Source organism: Opisthorchis viverrini (assembly GCF_000715545.1).
Source record: "Opisthorchis viverrini unplaced genomic scaffold opera_v5_99, whole genome shotgun sequence".
NCBI classification, from domain to species: domain Eukaryota; kingdom Metazoa; phylum Platyhelminthes; class Trematoda; order Opisthorchiida; family Opisthorchiidae; genus Opisthorchis; species Opisthorchis viverrini.
In genome coordinates, this window is record NW_008751754.1 from 97,724 (window position 1) to 123,086 (window position 25,363).

General features: G+C 42.9%; 1 protein-coding gene across 1 annotated transcript in view; it reads left to right on the forward strand.

Moving 5' to 3' along the window:
• The window catches only part of T265_13739 (hypothetical protein), a gene marked incomplete at both ends in the record, with an annotated part of 106,726 nt that overhangs the window by 7,794 nt on the left and 73,569 nt on the right, over positions 1-25,363 (forward strand). Inside the window, 8 exons of the mRNA XM_009170273.1 lie at positions 998-1,048; positions 13,202-14,634; positions 15,379-15,714; positions 17,328-17,567; positions 19,223-19,360; positions 20,604-21,203; positions 22,688-22,812; positions 23,293-23,572. Coding sequence (XP_009168537.1) covers positions 998-1,048; positions 13,202-14,634; positions 15,379-15,714; positions 17,328-17,567; positions 19,223-19,360; positions 20,604-21,203; positions 22,688-22,812; positions 23,293-23,572 — 3,203 coding nt within the window. The remainder of the gene's footprint in view (positions 1-997; positions 1,049-13,201; positions 14,635-15,378; positions 15,715-17,327; positions 17,568-19,222; positions 19,361-20,603; positions 21,204-22,687; positions 22,813-23,292; positions 23,573-25,363) is intronic.

Below are 25,363 nucleotides of genomic sequence, written 5' to 3' on the forward strand. Positions count from 1 at the left end.
CACTACAAGATATGGCTGCCAACCGATGTCAGTGGCGTTCTTGTTGTCAGTTTCTATCCAGATTTCCTGAGTGAATGTTTGGAGGTGTAGGCACCTTGGAATGATTGTGTTAAGCTAGCACTAAGTCCCTCCCCCGTCCATATTTATTCTTTTCTTTACAATAAGGCTTTCAAATAAGTCATGGTTGTACGGCAGTGAAGCATCGGTGTTGAACACTGATGTCATGCTATCGATGATCAGGATGATGACGATGACATGCCCTGTTAGAACAAGGTTTGGCCAACAGGTTCTTCACCGTTGACCGACCAAGTAAACGGCGGGGTCATGGGAAAATATTTTCAAGCCCAGGGCGCACATGTCCAACAGGCAAATTTTTTTCATTCCGGGTAGTGACTGCGTAGAATAGCCTTCCTTCGACGGCTGTCCACGCTCCTTCTAGAACCCATTTCAAATCACTATCAAGAACGGCGTCCATTGGCACCATAATGCTCTCAGCTGCAAAAAGCTTTTCTGGTCAAATAAAACGTTTTCTGCCAAGGTGTTGCAGTTCATTGTGTTCGTGCTCACGCCAAAAATCATCCTAATCTACGTTCATATTTTTGCAGCCCATTAAATCAAATTGTCCATGGATGCAATCAGATCCCTAGGCTGAATAAGTCGGGTCATCATCATTGCTGGGACCTCGGGATACCTATAAGGAACGCAAAAGCTTGGACTCGTTCTCGCAACTCAATTGTCTGTCTCTTTTAGTCCACCAGGTACATGTCATAGCTTTCGAAAATTCAAATCCATTGAGCATGCTGCCATGCACTGATAACTTGGAGAGCAGTGCTACATCCTTTTTCGTTTGTGCTTTTCAAGTGAACAACGGCAAAAACAAAACCGACACGAGAAACCTGGGCAAAAGCCTTGATCCTGTACATCAATCCATGAATCTGTGGGTCCCGTGAATGAGTTAAGGCCGCGCCAAGGTCATCGTTATGACAACCGAAACCAGGTGTTTTTCAATACCCCATCATGGTTGGTTCAAGTAAAAAAGCTGAAAAAGGTATTCCTGATGTTTTACCACTGTCCAATGATGCAAACAAGAGGGCCATATAATTGGACTGATATAATAGTGACCAACCCCTAGACAGTTGTATCCGGTGACACGCTACGCTACTCCTCGTCTGATGATAACCTTGCTGTCTAAAATAGAAAAAGGACTGCAACTATTTGACTATTTCACACATATTGGTACCACAAGTGATATTGAGATTGTACGGATGCTACTTTGCATGACTATGGCACCCAGAACAATATGAGGTTCAGGAGGTACATCTCATTCTGCCGACATTAAATTTGCATAATGAACCACTTAACTGTCTATTTGCATAGATCACCACTGCCGATAAGACTAACAAAAAAGGTCATCCCAACTTCTGTTTCACCATTTTGCCGATTATGCATATGCATCGTGAAAAAGTGATGTGAGGCTAAACCCGCGGGGACCAGTAACCAGGATTCATTTTTCACGATACTCTATAGTGACTCTATAGAGTCACTCTAGTAACAGATTAGCACGCACCGCCCATAGTGTTATAGCAAACGTCTATCTGCTGTTACTAAAAGGTGCAATAACAAAACGAAATGGTTAGAGGACGTCCTATAATCATTTCTTGGCCGTAATAACAAGAAGGAAAGCAGTTGAACGACCGGAAATCAACTGTCTGGAAACCTGCTTTTACGGCTAGTTAACCGCGAAATCCGGTTGACAATTAGCGCAACCAAGCAACATAGAACTCAGTTAGAATACCGATGGTTGACCACGTAAAGCAAAGGACTTCTTGAACAATTATCCAACCTAGCGATAACCGGAAGAATGGGTATGCCGCGCTTACTTCGGGCCTCCCTAAAAGATAAAGACTCATTATCATGTTAAATAAGAGTTCAATAGCAGCAAAATGCGGCTAGATGTGTCAATGTCACCAACGGCTTACATTGAAATTTGATTAACTAGCAGTTGTTCACACGTTTAAAAACAGTTATGCTCCGGTTAATGGACACGAAATCGCGGTTGAATGTTAACTTTTCAATCACAGGGTAACGTCAAAACACGGTTGTTTGATGTTTATGTTGGTACAGATAAACAAAATCGAGTGAGCTTGGTATGCGGTCATACAGTTAATTACCGCTCTGTAATCACAAAACTATTTTTGACCGTGTGAGCTTCTTCGGTGGGGTTGCGAGGCGAAATATGACGGAAAATACTTTTGTGTCGCCTGCCCTTCTCACCAGCAGACCCCAAACAGTATGTTGTGGAAGCGAAGTTTATGCTTCCTGCACAATTTAGAATTAGACTGTGCACTTCGAAAAAAACTGGAAGCATTACATCAAGCTCAGGTTTACCCAAAGTATTTCCTATGTATGAACCAACTCTACATACTAGCAAGTGCACTACCACCGACTCATATTTGTGTCCAATATTTCATCGTCTGCCTACTCAGTGCTTGTAATCACACGCCCAGGGAGCATTCAAATCCACAGGCATTAGAGGCTGAGAGTGAATCTTACATGACCATGTCAATGGCGAAGCTAAAGAGAGAATTTGTGAGGTCAGTGTTTCCTGACATCGCTGTGCCTGGTTGGAGACACTACAAGATATGGCTGCCAACCGATGTCAGTGGCGTTCTTGTTGTCAGTTTCTATCCAGATTTCCTGAGTGAATTTTTGAAGGTGTAGGCACCTTAGAATGATTGTGTTAAGCTAGCACTAAGTCCCTCCCCCGTCCATATTTATTCTTTTCTTTACAATAAGGCTTTCAAATAAGTCATGGTTGTACGGCAGTGAAGCATCGGTGTTGAACACTGATGTCATGCTGTCGATGGTGATGATGATGTTGATGAATAATTGAACGAACTCAGGCGTGCCTGCAGTATATATTCACTTGTCAACGGCTTTTGCCATACTGCCCCTCAAGAATGTCCAATAATTTAAGACGCCTTTGTTGCTGTCGATGGTGATGATGATGTTGATGAATAATACAGTGAACTCAGGCGTGCCTGCAGTATATATTCACTTGTCAACGGCTTTTGCCATACTGCCCCTCAAGAATGTCCAATAATTTAAGGAAGACGCCTTTGTTCTATGGACACTGCTAGGGTTTCAGACGATCAACGTAGTCAACGGCGGTATTTAGACCAACAAAGGCCACCATTTTTTTTGCTGGAAGCGGTGTCAATACTAATATATGATCGATGCGTCCCCTTGCAGAATGGAACCCTAATTGGTTTTCATGGCTCCATCTCCCGACTGTTTGGAAAATGACACCAGAGGGTATTCTGGCTTCCGTAGCCTCCACAAAAAAGTTTAGACGGTGTTTCCATACTCTTTTTGGAGAAAAATGACTGCTTATAAGCGCCATTTTGTGGGCATTATCTCTTCATTCCATGTTGCTGCAGCAAGTTTTGTCAAATAACTAACCATGGCCTCTTTGCCTTTTTGAAGAAAACTGAATAAAAGCCCTTATATTCTGGTAATGTCTCAAGTTTTCAGAGGGGTGTTTCGTACGTTATCTCTCGGCCACTTCGGATTTGCTTTTCATTGGTCCTCATGCACTGCCACCCGAAAATGTTTTGTAGGAGGCAAGCTAGGCTGTATCTTGACGTGTCTGCTTCATCTTTTTTGTCGGCGTTACTCGGCTGCCTCTTCCACCTGTCATTTTAGTGACGCTCAGTCTTCTTCAGTCGGATCACCATATTAAGTGGCACGGGGCTTAACTCTTTTTGGTGACAGGAGACTTCTTTACCACCGGCGCTTTACTTGTCCACCAGCGTCCTCTCTCTTTCTGTGGACCATTCACTAGTTGGATTTGGGCGCCTCATCGTTGCATGCTGGTGGAGATTCACTGGTATTTTCGAGGACCGGTGACCTTGACAATATCCCACAATCATTTGATCGTACGAATTGATTTGAATAGACAACAGTAAATGCAACTGGTATAGCTTTATTCTGATTTATCCGTGCTAATACAAGTCCTCTTTCTTAGTACTGTGTTGGTCCATTGCACAGAGCAATTAAACTGGCTCAGAATAACATCACTGACTATGACTAACTTTTTGCATCTTAACTACTTGTATGAGTCAGCTGCCAGGGATTGTTAGCTGTCAGAAGTCTCTCAGTATATATCTGAATGCAGTACACGACCTATGATGAACTATTTTGGACCGACATCGTGCATAACTAATTTTGTTGATATAATCTAAATGAAATTCATTGCCCAAATAAGGAAGCTGAACGTTGAAACAAATCTATTTCAGTGTGGATTAAAGTTAAAGAATTCTGCAGACACTATACCGCAGATGCCGATTAGAAGCTCATTTATAGTAGCTTATGTCACCATATCTCATAGGGATTCTGCATGTGGCCACTGAACAGGAAAGCCTAGGCTCCACTCAAATGCACCACTACGATAAACAAAAGCAAGCCATTGCTCAGCTGGTTTGTTTTTTGTGGACAGAATATTGTGTAGCTGCGTCAAAATTGAATTATATCTCGACTTTTTGAGTGCTTTCTCCCGCTTATTGCCTTATTTGGGTTTTTAAGGAGGGATGAATCATAATGCAACTAAAAGCATGTCACTTCGAATGTGAAAACCCAGCCCTTCTATAATAAAGTCACAGCCTAGGCAGAATCCAGTACAGTTTACATCTTTGAGTTCAAGTACCGCGCACCCGGCTAGTCTCTAAAATAGTTCCGGCCAAAGATTCTATAGTTTATCTCGAAAGTAAATACATACGTAATATCCTACAGGTGATCAGTAAAGTGTAGCAACGAGCTGGAGCATCAACTTGAAAAGCCAGAAAGAAAAAGATCGTCTCATAGCCCAATGTACGTAGTAACTTTTGGTAGTGCAACACGTGATATGGCCCATTCAAACGACAAATTCTATCACAACCGTTTTCTATGGAATAGTATAAAGTGAATTGCTTTGTTCTGGCGGATTTTTACGGCTGAAGCGATCGGCAGTTAAAGTTTTATTTACTGAGTTGGTAGACGGTGTATAAATCAGTCTGGGCAGCGACAGCACTTTCTGGATTTTATGTGGCTTACATGCATTCAAATCGCCCATAAAAGTCTGGCCGTCAACCTGTAGTAATCTCAGCAATCCAATAATATATCTGCTCCAAGGTGGTGGCCTCAACAGTATACTCTGTGTTTACATCACCCTATTAGGTACAAACGAGTATTCTTGAGTAATTTTGTCTGTTTTTATACATAAATATGTTGATTTCTTTTAAAACCTACGCAAAGTCCGTAGAGAAAAATCGCTATATTCAATGCTCACGCTGAATTCCTCAGCCTGTTGGGAAGTTTGTGTGCAGGAACCAGAATGTGCGGACATCTGCTCATCCTCTAAGATCTGTTTGTGCTCAGTGTGCCGAACTGTCGCCTGCTTATTACATTTTTCTATTATCTCTGCTTACGGGTTAGCAGCTCGCCAAGTTACGACTGTCGCCGCTGCATTGGGCTGTTCTGACAACAACCACACTCCAACTAGCTGGTAATGCTTCTATTTGTAAGAACAAGATAAATAAATTTTCCAGCACAAATGGAAGAGCTAATGCTCAGTGCTTCAAAGAATACGGATGAATGTCGTCCGGTTCTGCGTTTCATGTGGACTTCAGAAGATTTCATTATCTCGCGCCCTTTACAAATAGACGCTTCCGGTGTCCTATATTCTCCCACTATAGCGGCTGGAACCAATGTTCATATGTTACACGGTTTAAGGCTGGTAGATTAATTGTTGTTTAAATGAACGCTGATATAAAACTTAGGATCTAAAGGTCCAGTCATTACTCTTGCACTGCCTTTATTTTCTTCAGCCCCGCCATTGTAGTTTTCTGGTTGGTTTGATTCAAACGACGATTCCCGTAGCCGAGAAATAGGCTTCGTATTTTGAGTATGTGAATGATCAATCGAATCTTAAACTGGATGTATTCAACCTTTCTGTGAGCACTCAGTATGCTTCCCCGCCGTTNTGTCGTCCGGTTCTGCGTTTCATATGGACTTCAGAAGATTTCATTATCTCGCGCCCTTTACAAATAGACGCTTCCGGTGTCCTATATTCTCCCACTATAGCGGCTGGAACCAATGTGCATATGTTACACGGTTTAAGGCTGGTAGATTAATTGTTGTTTAAATGAACGCTGATATAAAACTTAGGATCTAAAGGTCCAGTCATTACTCTTGCACTGCCGTTATTTTCTTCAGCCCCGCCATTGTAGTTTTCTGGTTGGTTTGATTCAAACGACGATTCCCGTAGCCGAGAAATAGGCTTCGTATTTTGAGTATGTGAATGATCAATCGAATCTTAAACTGGATGTATTCAACCTTTCTGTGAGCACTCAGTATGCTTCCCCGCCGTTTGTGCCTCTGGTGTATAAACATTAATACCACCGGTTTGATGGGGCTACACGGATGACATTGGGTTTGAGTTCCAGCTACGGTTCAGAGTCGATTCACTCAGGGGAGCAAAAAGCTCACTACGGCCTCTTGATTAATTCTCTGGATGATTTTACGCATTGTTGGAGACTCCCTTTCCAAGGACAAAACCATCATTTGTTGGAGAAGCTGGATCATATCTCGAAAGGCATTTTTCACATTTAAAAGTTTTACTAGCACTCCCTCATGGCAGAAAATTCGTCATTCGTCCCATAGGCTGTTTCGAGTGATCGTTAGTTCTTATTGGTTCTGTGGTGCGGGAAAGGCTAAGACTGCGCCAGCATACGGAAGACGTGGGTGAAATAGTATTGAGGATTTCAACCACTACACAGAAAAACAACAAATCTTTGTTGCCTGACGAAATCTTTCATGCACTCAGTCCATGAAATATTCCTGTTACGGGCACAGCACCAGAACACCTAAACCGCAAGATAAGTAGCACATCCAATGGCTACTAAGCCTAACAGTGGCTCAAAATGTCTGCATGGGTTGACGTATTCAAACGAAAATTTGGAATCTAGAGACAGACTGAAAAGGACTGCAACGAGTTTTCCTCTGCTGTCTTGGTGACTACACTGGAGACAATCAGTAGCCTGGTGACCTGTGCTCCAAGCCTCTGACGCCTTCATGTGGTCATGTTTTGGAAACTCTGAAGACTACTCTATACGTTTTAGCAGCCCGAGATTCAAAGTTCTCTTAATTTTTGTTACAAAAATTTTTAGTGTGCATGGAAATTAGACTTGATTTGGTAGATCACCGGTCCTTTCTATGTCCTTTTTTAGACCAGTTTATAATCCTGAATAACCGGCTCGCTCCTACGTTTCTTCCTTTCCTACTTTCAACGGCTTAGCGGCAACCCGCTGTTTGTTTTTGACCTGATCTAAAATTTCACGTAGTTTGTGCTCACCACAGCTTATGGTAAAATAAGCTAGCTGAAACAGCCTTCAGCTAGTTTGATAGTTGTCATCTTGGTAGCCCCCTCAGTTCGAAAAACGAGCTTGACCTTCCCACTTGTTCATATGAACTAGTGAATCTGATATCTTTGGTTCGTGCACCAGATGTAGTTCAGAGGAACTGGGTGAGAGAGAAACCATGAAACATTATTTTGTGGGAGGAAGCCGTCAATGTGAAGGTAAATGAATTGCGCATCCTCATTGTGACGGTTATTACCCACATTTTTTGTTTTGCGGTGTGTAACTACAGTTCACTTCCTGCGTTAAAAATCTGATATGATGTCCACACAGGTTAAATTCGTATTTAGTGGTACAGTTTCTTCCCTGAATCTTTGAACAGGTCCTCAACGTCAGTTGCAAACACAGTTATATCTAAATCGCTGCCTTTATGACGTTTAGTTATGTTGTTCCCACCGTTCATGTTGGAAATTGAATGTGGATATGGTAAACCCGAGTCGTTGTTCTGGCCAAATAAGTATGGTTTACTATCTTTTTCCAGTTTCATAACACATGGTACGGATATACAAAGCCTAAGTAGCCATGATTTTTGAGTAAGCTTATTGAGCCGTGTTCTAACTGTCAAATGCTCTAGTTTCATTCGTTTGTCGCAGACAGTGAAATAAGTCAGGGTCCTGGGTACTCAACTTAGTCAACAGCTGTCTGTGGATGATTAACATAAGTCTGTTTAAAATCAACGTGAAGACAAGGGTTTTTGCTTTGCACTAGCTTGCTTGAAATACTAAAATCTCAGCTAAACATCAGCAACTCTGATGAATTCAGTACCGATTGGTCTATCAAACTGTTCCTCGCCAGGTAGATTTCCCCCCTCTGCAACCCTACAAGCCACATATGTTGAATTAACTGGTCCATAGCTATCTAAAACGTGTTTGTTTGTGAGTCAACCGTTTCAGCAGTTCCTTAAATATGAAAAGAACAGGCATGATAATGTGTGGGTTCTACAACAGTAGATTGAAAAGTAAAAGAATGCGGGTTGGTGTAATTTATATGGCTAACCTATCCGAAGACGTAACCCAGTATTGAAAAAATGCAGATAAAAAAAAGTTCAAAAACACGACCATTCAGTGTATTGTAAGCTTTCAAAAGTAATGTTTCCGAGTTTTCAAACGAGGTCAGGACTACGTAAGAGAACTGAACAGGTACCACATGCCAACGACACGGCACTTGTCTGAAGGAACGTGTGGCAAAGTATGAACTGTAGTTCAAAGACCAGAAGTGGAAGACGGTTTGGAAGTCACTACTCAGTTTAGCTTTTCAGAATGTTTGTTGATAAAGCCTTTTACCAAAAATGCGAACTACATTGAGCTGCATATAAATGAGTTCGGGCCGAGAAAAACAAGTAACGCTGGTGAAAACGCTTGAGCGCACCTTACTGAACTACAAGAGTTTGCGCAGTGTGATTTCCTTGCGGATGGATCTCAGTAAATGAAACCGTTCACTGATCTCGTCTTGTCTTAGTGGATGGAGTGATGTTATCACTGGTCCTCATTACAGCAACCTGTGCAAAATAAAAACATTGACAATGTGAGTATCATCTTGCCTCGATTCTTTGACAAGGATCAAATGAAGGATTTGTTTAAAGTATGGACCGTAAACCCACGAAAACATGTGACGGAAGAAAATCCGCACGTGAAATACGTCTAAATGGTCAACCTCGAGGCAGCTCAGTAGTTAAGACGCCAAAAGGTCCGCAATTTGAACCCAACCTTGGCTTTTCGATTGTTTTCGTCTATGCTTGGACAACCTGGCAGTATATCAGCCTTTATGCCTCCTTTAAGCTGCATTGCATCAATGCACCAAAAGGGTGCTACGGATGAAAAACACCAGTGGTCTGTATAGCCGCGCGTAACAGATGTCACTGGGGTGTCACTTAAGGTCACTGTAAAGAACGTTTAAAGATTTATGACCAGCAGTGCTGTACAGCAAGAAGATAAATAGATACCCGTGAATTTGGATTACTTCCCAGTGAACGACATATGCGTTCTACTGAGTCTGTGAATAGCTCATTTTGATACGGGACAGTAAATTGCCGGAAAAGTAAATTGCCAGATTCCTAGTTTGTGCCAAGGCATCAGCAATGATGACAGGCAGTATGTCTGTCGTAGCTTTATGAACACTTTCACCTCACAAAAAATAAATAGTATCCAAAACTAAAAGAGTTATTTTCCGTCTCAGAACTATGGTCCCTCGGAAAGTCGGGTGCAGAAACCATGTCGAAAAATCGAGGGTAAAGCGTAGATTACGTTTCAAATCATTTAGCGGCGAATACCCCTCAGTTGCGGTAGTTAGAGAAAGGGCACCCAAAAACGGTAACAGATTGGGGGAACTAGTCTCAATTCAGTAGCATTCAAGCCCTAAACCTGTTTACAACCATCAGGGTATTAGGATGGAATTAGTATGGAATATTCTCAATGAAAAAAGTGACGCAATGACGTATTTCAGTTAACTTCATGAACAGCAATACGGTCCACATTATAGCTGACGTTCTTAATATCATTCTTAATGCCGAGTGCTGGTGACGAAGAAAGATACTGTTCGAGAGGAGCTTTAATTCTGGTTAATTCAACTCCCAACGACAGCCACAGGTTTGCAACACTAAGATAAATTCTCGTGTAAAACTCTCATCCTTGCATTTTTCCAGCAAGTTGTCAGGATCTTTTGTCGTACATGTTTTCCGTAAAAGTTCACCGCTGACGGCCACTTCGTAATTTCGCTTTATACCTCCGACATTTTTGTCATCCGGTTTTGCTGAGGAGATAACAGATGTCGCTTATGCCTAGAAACTATTTTTGTCTGCTTACCAACCTGTTAATAGCCAACTGAACCTGTTTTCCTAATCCATGAGACAGTGTGTGATGTCTGAAGAGAACAGAACTCCCAGTAGTTTCTATTCCGGAAGACAAATCTGACATGCAGCCAATCAGACATAAGCGACGAACACTGTCGACTCTGTCGTCGAATTTCCGATAGTCCCAGAATGGACGAACAAAAACAAATTGCCTAATACAAAGTTGGCTCCGAATGAGGCACAGATGAAACTATGGCGATTTACACATGTGGCCAAAGTCTTTCATAATAGTAACACCAGAGGAGTTTGCTTTTGCTTCAGGATCAATAAACCGATCTCCAATAGTGTATACCAGCTTCGCCATACCAAGCTTAGAAATCGACATGACGCTTGTCGCTCCTCGTTAGGAAACGATACGCTTCTTGTCAGGTGAAGTATAGCAGGCCCACCAAAGAAATCGTGTGAGCAAATACTTGGGAAAAAGAACCTTGCCTGTTCCGTTTCTCTCAAACTGGTTGAAAACTTCACACTTATTCGTTGTGTCATGTAGAATATCCATTCAGACAAGTCTTTACTTTTTGGATGGTCGTTGGCTTGTTCGCTGAGCTGGACAATTTGATTGCAAACGTTTCATCACCAATCGAGGTGACATCATCAGTGCGTTATTGGGAGTGGTGCGTAGCGGTGGGTTAGAGGTTGTGCTTTTAAATGTGCTGTTATTTAAGGGCTCGTGCACCTATTCTGAACCACCAACGTGGCTGCCTGTTGTGTATTTTGCAATGTCTCTCATAGTTGGTTGCATCTGATTAGAATCTAGTGACGGCCGGAGTGTCATTACACAAGTTTATTGCCATTTTCAGGCTGAGCGAATGCAAAGCCAAACTACTAATCACTGGTCCACCATTAGTTACATGGACCCACGAAACTCTTTACCACTGAGATGAAAGGAATGTATTGTCTGCTCACCCCAGATAGCACTTTGTTTCTTGAGTAATGTTCAGCAACTATATGAGAAGTATCGTCTGTTGTTTTGTGTAATTCCCTGAACTATCCTGTGCCTCACTATTGAGAACTTCCATTTAGCAGTGGAAGACCGTTCCGGGTGATTTACGATTGTGGATCATGAACTGGTTATACTAATGAGTGTTTTAGCGATTTCATTGTCAGTGTGTTCCCAATGCCGCTAAGGTTAGTCAATTTCGGTAGTTTGCGGGGATGCTGAAAAACAAGGGACAATATTCTTCCTAGAGTAGCCACCTCCATAATATTGACACTGTCAGCAGAACTGCAAATTCAGTGACGAACTGCATAGTATGGTGAGGAACCACACAAAATAGCTAGACCGTGTCGCCAGTCCAAATAAGCACTGGTGTGAAATACTCAAAAGTTTAAATACTAAAAGAGTTTAAAGCCACTTAACATGTGATTCTTATGGTGCGGCAGAAGGTTACGACAGTTTAACATGATCTGCCCGTGTCCTCGAAACAGACATTTTCTGATAGTTTTATGAATCAAACCAAGTTTGGATGATCTGCCTGCTGTCCAGAAGTACTTAAGCGGTCGCAAAGTAAATAACGCCTCCTGAAGAGATGCAGGCCAACCCCCCTTAAAGCGAGCTGGATGGTTCCATCGCCTGAGAGCAATATACCAAGACAGAAAAGAAAAACATAACAAATAGAAAAATTCATATACCCAGGCCCAGTCCTTATAAATGCGAGCCTCTATAATCACAACTCGTAATCATCGTGGTATTAATCTCGTAGACATGCATCCTCAAATCTCTTTGATCCATTATCTGTCATGTGCTTAAGATAATTCAGCGATTGAGGTGCGACACAGGCGAGAGGAAAGTCTATGGTTCGAGCCCAACCTTGGCTTGTTGACTTCTCCTGTCTAGGTTTGGACAACTTGTCTACTATACGTGAAACACCGTAAAGCTAACTCATCCATATACCAACATACTTTCGAGCCAGCAGTGTCTTACTCGCAGGGTTCAAACGAAACTATGAAGGGAAACTGACAGTGTTAAACGACGCTTTTCAGTTCCGTATCATTCACACGATGTATTTGGTTTTGGTTGTAAACAAGCCATTTTCTGGCTGCTGGATAACACCGGTATGAGGCGCAGCCCATTACTCGGTGTTTCGGCTGTGTCATTCTCAGTCTAAATGTAACACTGCATGCGTTTATTATGCTCACCTAATTGCCGTGCAAGTTCACCAGAGTAAAGCAAGCACACAAGAAGAGGAAGTGGTACTCCTTCTATGGAGCTTCGCAAGACCATGCCTAGTGCTCGTGTTTGGATCAGCTCCGCTTCACTAACTTCAGTGAGGAGTGATCTGCCTACGAGTAATGAAGGAGATGTTTCTGACTGCGGACTACCCCTTACTCTGGAGACCATTTTGAAGGACCGTACTTTATAGCTCTGGCTCTCTGTTGTCAAGGTCGTTATGTAGCTTGTCAAATACACAAATACCTAGTCTCTGCTGGGAGACCACGTCTAGATAAGGTAGCGGATGATAGGTACGCCCTTCTAAACTACCTAATTGGTGACTCTTAATGTACGACTTTTCGTTGATTCAACCACAGTGGTTAATTTATACAACACGACGAGTACAAAGAGGTAGTCTTTGCCAAAAATCGCGTGTCCGTATTCATTTTAGCCTTGCAGCCAAAAGTTATAATTCTGGTTACGATTCGGTGCATTACCTAAGCGAGCAAGTAAAAACCGCCTATCTTTGGAGGTGGCTAATCTCTCAAAATGACACGCATGTGCGAACCGTGTAGTCTAGTGCTCTCATTTGGAACATACGGTCTGTGATGTCATGCCTCTAAAGACCACCAGGGCAATTGTTCTTTGATAGTCCACAACATCCTTACTTAACAGATTACGTGCTCCGCTTTTCTTCTCGCTAGTTCAGTTCTGCAAATCAACGCATTACCGACCTCCTCTTTGCAGATCCCACTGACCGTCGGAACCACAGCAACACAGAGGAGACAGCCCTTCGTCTTGGGCATAGCAGTCCAGACGAGGATGTTCAAGAGGATGAAGAGGTCAAGAAGGAAATCTTTCTTGAGCCAGATGACGAATTCCTCGGATTCACTACAAACCCGGATCTCGAAGGAGCAGAGTATCTGGAATCAATCGATGATGCTCCGAAACCGGGGATTGTCAAACCCAGTCAACCTATTTCCGATATGATACGAGACCGTATCTATCTGACAGGATTCGAACCAATCAAACACTGGAGTGAACAAATTGCCCAACATATCAACGATGACTTTGGTTCAGGAGAAAAGTTGCAACTGTTTATCTACTTGAATCGTAAAAATGAGTTACGAGTAACTTTCGATGTTCCAATGCATTGGTATTCCGAACTGAACTATTTCATTCACATTCCAGGTGCGGAAGGTAAAACACTCACATCTGACAACTTTGACGTACGTGTGCATTACGGTACTGTTGTTGGTCGAGGGATTGAATCCCTTCTGCGCATCATGTCTACGATATTTGCACCCGCCTTCTTCGCCAACAAAACCTGGCCAGACAGTATTAAGAATGACTTCTCACTACAGTTGCAACGGTTCATGTCTGCATTGACTGACGCTCGATGGAAGTTGGAGAACAAGACCGTCCTGTACATGCCCACTGAAAAGATAGAACGCGACTCAGAAATTGAAGCCAAAAACAAGGATTTGGTTAACCGATTCGAAATGATCGTGATTCACTGGACTAGACAAATAAAAGCTGTTCTAAACTCTCAGAACACCGCAGACGAAGTGGAAGGAACAGGTCCATTGGACGAAATTGAATTTTGGCGTAATCGATGCGAAGACCTGACTGGTATCAGTAAACAACTGGACAAGGCCGAAGTGAAGAACATTACTGACATCCTTACTGCGGCCAAATCTTCCTATGTAGCCGCATTTATCAGGCTAGCTGACGAGATCAAATTCAACACACAACAAGCGCAGAGTAACTTGCAATTCCTCAACACACTGAAAGAAATGTGTCATCAGTTGGCCGAATCGACTCCCAGAGAAATTCCTCCGAAACTTCCCCGAATCATCAGCGTAATACGCATGATATGGGTCAATTCGAAACACTACAATACAAAGGAGATTATCACAGGGATGTTCCGTAAACTATCCAACGAGATCATCAACCGGTGCTGTAGTGTGATCTCATTGGACGATATTTTCGATGGCAAGGTTATCTCTAGTTCGAACAACCTACGACACTGCATCACGTGCTGCGAAGAGTACAAGGCCATTTATGACAAGCTACAGAAAATACACTCACGTCATTCGGCGTTCCCGTGGGACGCACAAAAAGGCAGTATCTTTGCTCAGGTTGATGCGTTTATTCAGCGATGTCGAGACCTCCTAGAAGTGAGTTGGTTCCAGTCATTTGTTACATTGTAAATTGTATATCCAGGTTAAATTTAATGTTAACATACCTAGATGCATGAGTTTCAATTTCACGTAGCTTATTTCCTTGGAGAAAACTTCAGGTGGAATATATCCCCTCACATGCGAATATCTCAGGCTTAGGCATGTTACACCTAAGTTCGTTTTACCACCACCCCCTAATAAAAAATAAAAACTTGCTGTGCGTCGCACCTCCTGGTGATGTTAGGGCTTGATCAAACAGGTGCATAGTCAGTTTGGATATGGAATCCACCCCTTCTTTTTCTAACATGACAACTGAAGCCGACTGTTTGTCCATTTCCCCAATTCCAAGTATGAACAATTCCGGGAGGAGAATAAAGCCAGTCAGGTCCCTATGAATTGATGTGAGAGCGTTGGCTTAAATTGGAATAGCCTATTGTCCGTACCTGATGATCAGTGAAGGGCTGATCTAGAGCGTCAAGAGACTGCGCTAGGCAGTCCCCATGTTGAACTCTCAGCGGTAATCATTCTGTGTAAGAATTCAGCCTAAGACCCACCCAAATTGGTCACTTTTACTGAGTACCATGGATGATTGAAATATGTCCTGAAAAAAAACTCAACTGTACATTGATGATGTCAGCTCGACTGATGACGCAACGTTTGCAAACCAACCACCAAGCTTATTGAACATAGCAATGACCACCTAATCAACCAACAAGTTATGTTTTCATCTTCCTATTCCAGATATGTGAATGCCAAAAGAACTTTGGCCGCTACGAGGAAGGCACAAAGACAACCATGCCAATTTTCCAGGGCGCTCGCGGACCGGAGTTGGAAGTTCTGCTCAACACAATCGAACAAATGTTTGGGAAACTGATGCGCAATTTGTATGACAAGCGAACCTCAATATTGGATGTGAAGGCAACATCATGGCATGACGATTATAATCGATTCAGGGTTGGAATCAAAGATCTTGAAGTGATGATGCAAAATGCGATCAATACGGCGTTCGAGACGGTGACAACCATACAACAAGGTGTTGAAATATTGGACGTGTTTGCTCACCTGCAGAGTAGGGAGGTGAGTTGCAATACGTTCTAGGCCGAATGAGTTAGAATGCTTATTTCATTGGATTTTGCGGATAAGAAGGTGACCTACCGAAAACATTGCAACTCAACTTTTTCGTGACTGAGTTACTTGGATCGATAAAAGTTAACCGCAGGTCTAATTTTCCAACTTTACGAGCTACCTTTTCAATGGCGAATACAGCACTCGCTGTACGTGGAAAGACTACTTGGAAACGACTAAACTAACTTTCAGGTATTGCTTGATCAGCTCAAAATGAAGCTGAAATCTAATAGGGTTAGGAAAACTTTGTTCTGTTCTCCAATTACCATTAAACTGTATGTGGATATTACAAACGGAAGAATCCAGTAGACGGAGTCGTGTCAATTTTCCAGCTAATAAAGTATGCAAAATTGTCTATGCGCTTTCTTTAAGTTGGACAAACTACTACCTCCGTCAGTCTTCGGAAAAGACACTTCCTTACATGCACCACCTGAGTCTTGTCGTGTATCTGGTAATGGCCAGCAACGTGTGTGCATTCTCAATCTATCGATTGCCCCATCCTGCATCGCTAAGCTAAACTAACTTGATCCCTTCGGCAAATGCCTCTGTCGAGAAACCATCAGTGAAAACAGCCTACTGTCATTTCATAGGTTTATTGAAATGTGAGATGCGTCTAACGACAGACTGACAATCTATTTCCATGTCTTCACTTGCTTTTGATAGGTACAGCTAGGTCAACTTCGTTTGACCTAGCAAGCGAAATAAAATCGAAGTCACAGATGGAAGTGTCAATTCCCTATGTGCCGGTTGCTCCCGCTTAAGTGTTACGCTGCAGATATCGGGCCTTTTTCATTCGACTCGTAGAAAGAATAATTCATATCGCAAGAAACAATTGGATCACAAAACAATTCTGCTCAATGTGTTTTTAAAGTGGAGGTTTTTTTACAGAAGGATAATGTCCTCTTGACAGTGCAGAAACGTGAGAGTTCTGAGGGCCTTTCTTCCCTCCAGATGTTACTTAGATGTGGGTTATTCAAACAGACGGAATGCTATATTGAGTAATCTGTCTCAAAGGGCTCGCTGGTGGGAAGAACAGCGTTTGGTCTGCTACGGATGACTCATCCTTGAAGGGAGATGTGTATTAGGTCCTGATGAGGAACTGATGCGGAACGCCATTCTGGACTCTCATGAGAAGTGGCCTTCTTCAAAGGAATCACCCTTAGAGGATATTACTGTGGGCGGTTACTGCAGATAATTGCTCCTGAGAGACACTGTTGAGTCTAGCTAGCTAGTCTTTCAAAATAATTTGTGGTTTGGTTTTCTGATTCATGCGTAGGTGATTACTTGAAACTTCTTTTCTGTTCTCACCTCTATCAGTTTCCTTTGAGGAAACCTTTTTCATCTATAAGTGTGGGTTTTCGGGTGCCTAGTTTTTAGAGGATAGTCTAGACTCATTCATCTGAATTTAACCAATGGGCTCTGTGCTCACCAATTCGAATAAGTCACTTTGAAGCAGGAAAGCACCCATCCAAGATTCAATAGCATCAAACTGAAATGAAGCGCCCTTTTGATGTTGAAAAGTGGTGCAGTTACACAAAGTGCTTTCAGTGTTGATAGTGTAACAGTTTGGTCTTGTCGCTGGGGTTCACCACAGATTATCAATTGTCATTTTTCAGGCTATTCGGCGGACGATCGATAACAAGACCCATGAACTTGTGGCCCGTTTCGGCGAGATCCTGAATCAAGTGAAAAAGGAAATGACTCAAAGGATATACGGTGGTCTCCCAATGCCAACAGAAGCTCATTACGCAGGGCAAGGGCTGTATTGGCGATTCCTTCGACGGAGACTAGAAAAGACCATGCTGGTTCGTGTCTGTAAAATAACCTAGCGCGTCTGCGTCCAAATAAAAAATGAAAAAGATTGTCCTTACGGTTTCATCGATAAACAACCGCACGGGTCGGTATGATGGCATTGTCGTTTTTTCTAATTGCGGGCAATTCACAATGCTAATCATTGGTTTGTGGCCGAAAGGTTAAGTGTCCAAACTACTAGCCAAGAGGTTGTGGGTTTGAGACTCCCTGCTGGAGTTTCGTGAGATGCGCACTGTTCATCATTCTCAAAAAGGAGGAAACAGTTGTACAATGATTCTCGGTTCTTCAGCACATGTTGGCTTCACTTACAGGACGGAACCTCAATTGAAAATCACGAAATCTGTCATAGTACCATCAGTTTGTCATTATCTTTGGTTTTCCTGGACTCATATTAGCGTGTCTAGATATCCAGTTATCCAGAATCAGAGTGATTGTCACATGCTGTTGGCGGACAGACTGTACTTTTTACCTTTCCACTAGTTCAGTTTCCTTTCTGTGGTTGACCAAGTCATGCGGTTGTATTTGAGTTTTTAGTTAGCTCGTTTATTTGTAAGACTGAGTGTTTGTTTGACCACGTGGGACCGAAATCGCTTTGTTCGCTCCAAATGCTGTGTGACATTGTTCACTTCTTCCGTTTTACGGCCATGCCCTTCTGCGCGTCTTTGTTGAGAAGGAAATGGCCACTCTCGTTTGAGAACCCAGTACTAATAATGTTCATTTCGTCAACACAAACTGATCCGCAGAATAAGGAAAACCACGCTACACATTCTCCTTAACAGTTGAATTGCCCAAAGCAACTAAGGAGAGCCTACTGCGTCCAACGTGTGGGACAGATTTTTAATCATTCCAAGTGATCACTCTTTACGTAGCTATAGGATAGCATCCCTCGTGCACGAAAAGCGCACATTTCTACCCAACATCACAGATATGCGTAACGGTAAAACCAACAATTCCGTCAATCTCAAACCCTGCACACAGCCACTTTGTTTCTCCATATTCTAATCTAGCAAATCTTTGGTCACCAATAAAAGCAATAGAAGATTTGCTTCTAGAGAACCGGTCATTTAATGGACAAAGGGAAGTCCGATCTTTAACTACCTCTAGAGGCTCACTTTCGCCTGCTCAAATGTGATCAATCAAGTCCAACCCCGGTGCTCTGATCACATGCTTATCCTGCATGTCACACGACTCGGGTTCCAATCCCGACACGACAACTGATAGGCACGAGCGATGAGCTCTAATAAGAGATTGAATTGCGAATTCAGTGTTTTCCCTCTTACTTTCGGATTCGCCAGAATAATTGTGCCAGAACAAGAAGAGGACTGTTAGGACGAGGATGACTTTTTTATTAGAAGCTTTACAGACCCGGCATCCATCTGCAATCAAAAGCGACAGCATCAGTCCTTTGGCACACAATTTGTTTATGGATATCTTTGCATTGAAAATGTGCACTTTCCGTGCAATAGGGTCATTGGATGCTTTAGCTAATCAGCTGCTTTGATAACGTACTACTGAATCACCTCCAAAACTCTTCGAAGCTGATCAAAGTTTTCGTATTTTTTAGCCAATAAAACCTTGTCAACGGAAAAACAGATGTTTATTCCACATGTCCGGTGTTTTGCACCTATATACTTATGACTTTTGACAGAGTTTGGATCAGGCTTTCTTCCTGTCTCTTGCGGCTGCTGGCATGACTGAACATCGCCAGCAATACTCACAAACACTGGCTGCCCTGGAAGATATGACGAGGAAGACATTTTTGGAGTTCCAAAGCACAATCGATCAGGTAAGGTTAACGTGACTTTTTCATTCGTGTTTCACCATGATTTTTAGCCCTCACTTCGTATTTAGTCTCATCGTCCCGTGGGCCAGGCGACTGTGGCGGGGCATATTAAGGCCGCATTTCTTTTTACGTCTTCACCTGCGTCCGCTACTGTCTATTAGCCTCCGTTCGAGTGGAAATACAGTACGATTAGCAAATCAACCAGATTCAACACCGTCACCCTAACTTTCTTGTATAATGAAGAGAATCGTAAGGCTCTAGTTCCAACTTGGTACTGATATATATGTAGGCGAAGGCATTTTCTATCCAAGTTGCTTATCTCCGCTTAGCAGCAAACATTACTAAAATCTTCCTTCGCTAAATTAGGAATTCTAGCTTGAAAAGAGAGCGGTCACTAGGAAAGTGAGTTGAAAGTTGTTAGAAATGTAAAACAAGTAGTCATCTGAATGTATCGGTGTTGAAATTGGGGGATAATAAAAATATCCTTTCATCTGCGACACCATTTCGTTGCGGTGAAGTCGATCACAGGGTATAGATGGATACTAGGAAGTGAAAATATGTCCACGTTAAGTTATACTCTCCAGGTTATGTGAAGTGGAGCTCATAAATGCTATCTTCGAACCGATAAACCAGCCTGTCTAGAGCTTGAGGAGAAAGTCAAGCTGTAAACCAGTCTTGTTAACCCAGTCCCTTCATGTCGATTAGCTTTTAGTGCCGAAATTTGCCATCGGTACCATGTATTATTGACATCCTTCAAAACACCACCAGCTTTATCAGAGTCTGATGGACGGCAGGACAATTTTCAGTGTGTTGAGATAGCCAAAATTGTTTTAACTACTTGCTAATCGCCAGTAGTCTATTCATTGTCGATATGGGACATCTCTCCGGATTTTTGCGCCAATTGCGCCACCACCCAAAACGGATTCTGCGATCAGCACTTAACGAATGAGACAACTAGGCAGCTGGACGCCAATCGAGACAGCCAGCGATAAGTGCTGTCAAAGGATGACACTAGGTGGGTAGCGGGTGCAAATAGGGGACTAATAAGGTTTATTATGAATAGACACTAAGGCATGTTAGGTTGCAAAGCAGTAAGGAGAAAAGCGTCCGGAACAGCATACTCGGCAAAAAGTGGAGTTCATTGATCCACTGCCTGGAAAAGCTGCTCCCCGGCCGGGAATCGAACCCGGGCCTTCCACGTGACAGGCGGAGATACTGACCACTATACTACCGAGGACGCTGTTAGGGGCGGTTTGATTATTTACAAAAGCAGTTTTATCATTTCATGCAGGGAACGAGTCGATTGACTGACTTCTTTACCCTACAGGATCCATTGAAAGCTCTTGAAACCTCCTTGCTTCTGAGAAGTTCCATGCAGCTCTGCTTAATTGAGCCTAACCTCAACGCGGCTGTGCCGAAGCTCTTCAACGAACTGCACTATTGGATACGTCTTGGTGTTGAAGTGCCACCAAATGCAGCAGAGGCTTTTCGCCGCCGACATGAACTGCGATACCTAGTCGAACTGGTTCTGCTTATCGTCCGAGACTACAACCGCATTATGAACTCGCTGAACTCGGAAGAGAGGGCACTATTTCGTGAACGTATCAAAATTCTTGACAAAAAGCTCGCACCTGGGTTCACCAAGTTGCACTGGACTGTAAAGGGTTTGGTGGAGATGTTTGTCAGTGACGTTCGTGTGCAGGCGTCGAAACTTCAAGGCAAAGTAGATGACTATAAGACAGCCAATGAAGATATAAAGGGTAACTGTGAGCAGATTGCACGAACCTTGCTCATTCGGTTGGAGCCCAACCGCGTCTACGAGAACACGGAATTCGATGACTGTCAGGTCAGTCTGTTGTTGTTTGTCTAGTTTGGCTACTGGTTCCCCGTGATCACTCCAAGGAAGGTAACGGTGGTTTACAAGTATGTATGATCCTCCCGTTGGTTACCACGCATTTTCTCTTAAGATTGGAACTTGAGCATTATCTCTTCAAAACCACCCATGGATTGCGGTAAAGTTCGAGTTCGTTCATTTTAGAATGTACACACCAACGCCTCTCCCCAACCCTTTTCCACCTTGAACAAACTTTGCTGGGTCATTTGGCTGTCAGTTATCTAACCGATGGGCCCTATGCTCCCCGTTGCCTATCAACAATAAACAAAATAAAACCTTTCCAAATCCACGAGATCCTTTCTATATAGGAGCTTTGGCCGCCTGTGCTCTATGTCAAATTGGCAAACAAGCAATGCTCGCAAATACCCGGTTCTTAAAGCTGATGCTAATGCTTACGGTGACCTTGATCTATTATTATGGAAACTCTGCTGAGACGTGAAGTTAGGATATGTCCTAGAAACCCTTCCTGACTGACTATCACTCAAAATGAGAAGCTTCTCAGCTTCACATGTAAGTTTTCAAACAAGCGCCGTATCCAAGAAAGCCAATAAGTGATCACTAGACTAACTAAGTGCCCTTTGAGTGCTACATCGTAGCCTTGATCGTCGTCTTTGTAGGCTCTGCGTCATAGACTATCCTGAAAATTTACAACTTTGCTGCCCTGAGAAAGAATTCGGGAATAAGTTCGTTCGTCAAGTGGAATTCTACTGTTTTTATCAGACTAGCGCTCAGGCTTACATTCGTTGGGGCACAGCGATAGAAACCATAGATACACTACTGGGACGCAAGAGAGAGACTGTGCCTCATAAGCAGCAGTAAATGTTGGATGAATCCTCATCCTGCCTTCCGAACTTATGTCGTCGCTACATAGTAATGTACATAGTTAATCACACCAAACAAAAGAAGCTGCTATCACCAGGCTTTAAAGTGTGCCCAATCACTTAAGCATTAAACCATAGGGGGTGTCGAAAATATGTCTACATACTGTTAGGGCGGGGGCTCGCGACCATTTCTAACGCACCCACGTGAAGTTCGAAATGGTTGCCTACGCTTTCGTCGACTCGGTCATCCTCGGCAGTAATACAACCCTACACGCTGAATGGGTGCATGCATAAATGCAGCCGAAAAGATCGCAGATTACCCATATAGTTAGTGACAAGTTTGATAAAAACCCACTATCGACAGCTGATGGGCCGAAGTAAGGATTAAACATGCCCACTGGTGCGATCGTCCGAGCGATTAGGAACGTAGGGGTTACTAAAGCTGCCAAACCGGGGGAAATAGCTATTTATAGATCACGCCCAAACATGGATGGCAGCATTTGTATGGGGTGTTTTTTTTTCAAAATAGCACTTTGCTTTAGATTAACGGGTTTGAACTGAAGCCATACAGTACTGCTTAACCTCCAATGATACTCTATTCTCTCCCTTCCAAAGTCTGCTCATCGTGCCATCACAAAGATCAAACTGTTCAATCTGCATGAAGGCATCGTGCAGCAAATGCGCCAGGTCAAGGAAACGTTTGTATCCGAGAGTGCTGATATTCAGTTATATTGGGGCAGGTAAGTGTTTGATTACACGCTGTATATAGCAAAATACCACTTGCGTCGCTAACGGGTGCACAGTTAAGTTGTCCATAGGCATTTCTTGCTGTTTTATGCTTCAGAGCCAATCATGAATAACGGGCGATAATGGTATTTTATTGCGTTAAACTCACACTGGTTTATTCGTGCTTGCGCCGTGGGTTATGAATATGCGGGGCAAGGAATTCCTTGGTTTCATCAGGATACTTGACTCCTGAGCATTGATTCCTATCGGGATAATCTAACCAGCCCTGATTACGAGTTACATACCAAAATGTGTTTAACTCTCACAAATAGCGCCACGACCCTGGCTACCCAGTTTCTTAGGTTTGAGGGCTTATCTTCCGGAAATATAATTCACCATCGGAAGTTGGAACTTTTCAATCCAATTGGCACGAAATTCCAGCTTATTTGAATCAGTCCTAGTTCAGTTGTTTGATACTTACTGACTTTTTCTAGATATACAGAACGTATGGACCGCTATTGCGAAGAGGCATTTCGACTTAATGTCAAGCTCTCGCTAAGTGAACTCCAGCGTGCAATCAACGGTGATGGGCGAAATGACCCCAATCCCTTGTTCAAGGTCGCACTCAATTTGGACAACGATGTTCTCGTTTTCCTACCAACCCTGCCGCAGTTAACAAACGTGGTTGCCTCATTGGGCAATAAGTTCACGGAGATCATTTCCGCAGTACCTCGTCTACCTGATTTGCTAACACGTATGAAATCTTCCAAAGTGGTACGTGCCATCCACATCCGTTGACTTTGATTGTTCATTTCCTATGCGTCTAGCCGGAAATGCTTGGACTTGGCAAGATATCTAATAAAACGGGCTCGGATCTATAAAGCGGCTTGTCCCTACACTGTTCACATTCAACCCGGTTGAAGGAACTCTTCCTCAGTTCCCTACCCGTCATTCTGTTTACCTTGTCCACCTTGTTTTCAGTAGTAGAATTCAAGTCGACAGAATCTGACAAACAATTCTTCAGTTTGGAGTGTCTGTTGGCCTTTAAAATTTTGTGACACTTGATAAAGCGCGTTCTTGATTGGGCTAGATTGACCCTAGAGTCTGTATCAATCGGATCGTTTTTGACCTCGTTTGTCCAATACCTCTTCTAACTATCCCCGAGTCACGCGACTTACGTGCAGTGCCGGTAAAAATAGCTGACATATGTGCTCATACTAACAGATTTAACTCGCCCTGGAAGCACACATGCGTTGTTTTCAGGTGTAAAAAATCTGTCCATTATTTTTCAAACTATTCTGGGGCGAAACTTGCTTATGTTAATTTTCATGAAGGAAACTACTCACAAGGTTACTGAAAACTCTTCGACATTCCGGACCGGTTTCGCCCTTCTTGGGGCACATCAGGTAGGCGCAGTCCCCGACTTTCCGTCAACCTTATGTTCTACTTGAAACCGCATTGGACTGCTTTCGAGAAATACACTCATTTGCAAATCAATTTGGTTTTCACGAGAGACCCAGCTGAACCTCTCGTTTATGATATTCTATAAACTGAATGTGCTGCACACAGACCGCCTCATGTTTCAGTTGGCACGATATTCGAGATATCGTAGTATATTTTCATGAAGTTAGGAGAAATGCTCATTCGTGCTCCGTGAAATGGTCTGATCTCAAGCAGATCCCAAAGCAGACGTGAATCCATCAGTGTCAGTATTCTGCGCACTCCATCTAGGCTTTGGTATTCCAATTCTGCTTTGGTACCAGTAGACAGTTGTGCGTCGGCGAGACATTCGGGAGCATCGTTAGTGATTGGTCAATAGGTAAAGAACCATAGGTAGTTTGTCTATACACGTTTTGCACCAACAGTTACGAGTTTGAGACTATATACTTATGGTACTGTTATCGTAGTCGAATCTCAGACTATTCGTGTAGAACTACTATTCACCCATCCCTGTGAAATTGTCTTTCATCGTGGGAGAAAAGTCCAGCAATAGTGATTATGAATGGTAATCTTGTTGGGGATTTTTGTGATCCCTATGTTCCTAATGAAAGGAGGTATTGGGTATTGCCTCACCAGCACCAGTGCTTCGTTGGACTATCGTCATCAAAATTTTAGATACGTATATTAATATTCACTTTTCTGGTTGATAAAAGTTGATTTTCTCCGAGAAAAACAACCCCTTAAATGTGACCAGCTAGGTCGCTCCCCAGGGGAGTTCTTTGCTCGAGAGGACTAGTGTGTTCCCATCGTGTGCGTAGCCTTCATCAGTCACTACAACCTCGTGGTGAAATATTACATACCATTTGATCCATTTTATGGTAGAGTTCATAACTATTGTTATTCGGCTCCACCACCGAAATAGACTACTTTTGAATGTGACCGAGCACACAAGTGCAACAAGGTCACTCACCTGACGCAAGTGCAGCCATCTTTTGAGTCATCTTGATTTCCGGATCACATTCTTTAGCCAGGCCAGCAGTTACCATAAACGATAGGTTCAGTTAGGTTCCAGGTGAGTCCCTCCCATCAAAACTTAACTGAAATGCAAATGAGTGTATCTGTCAA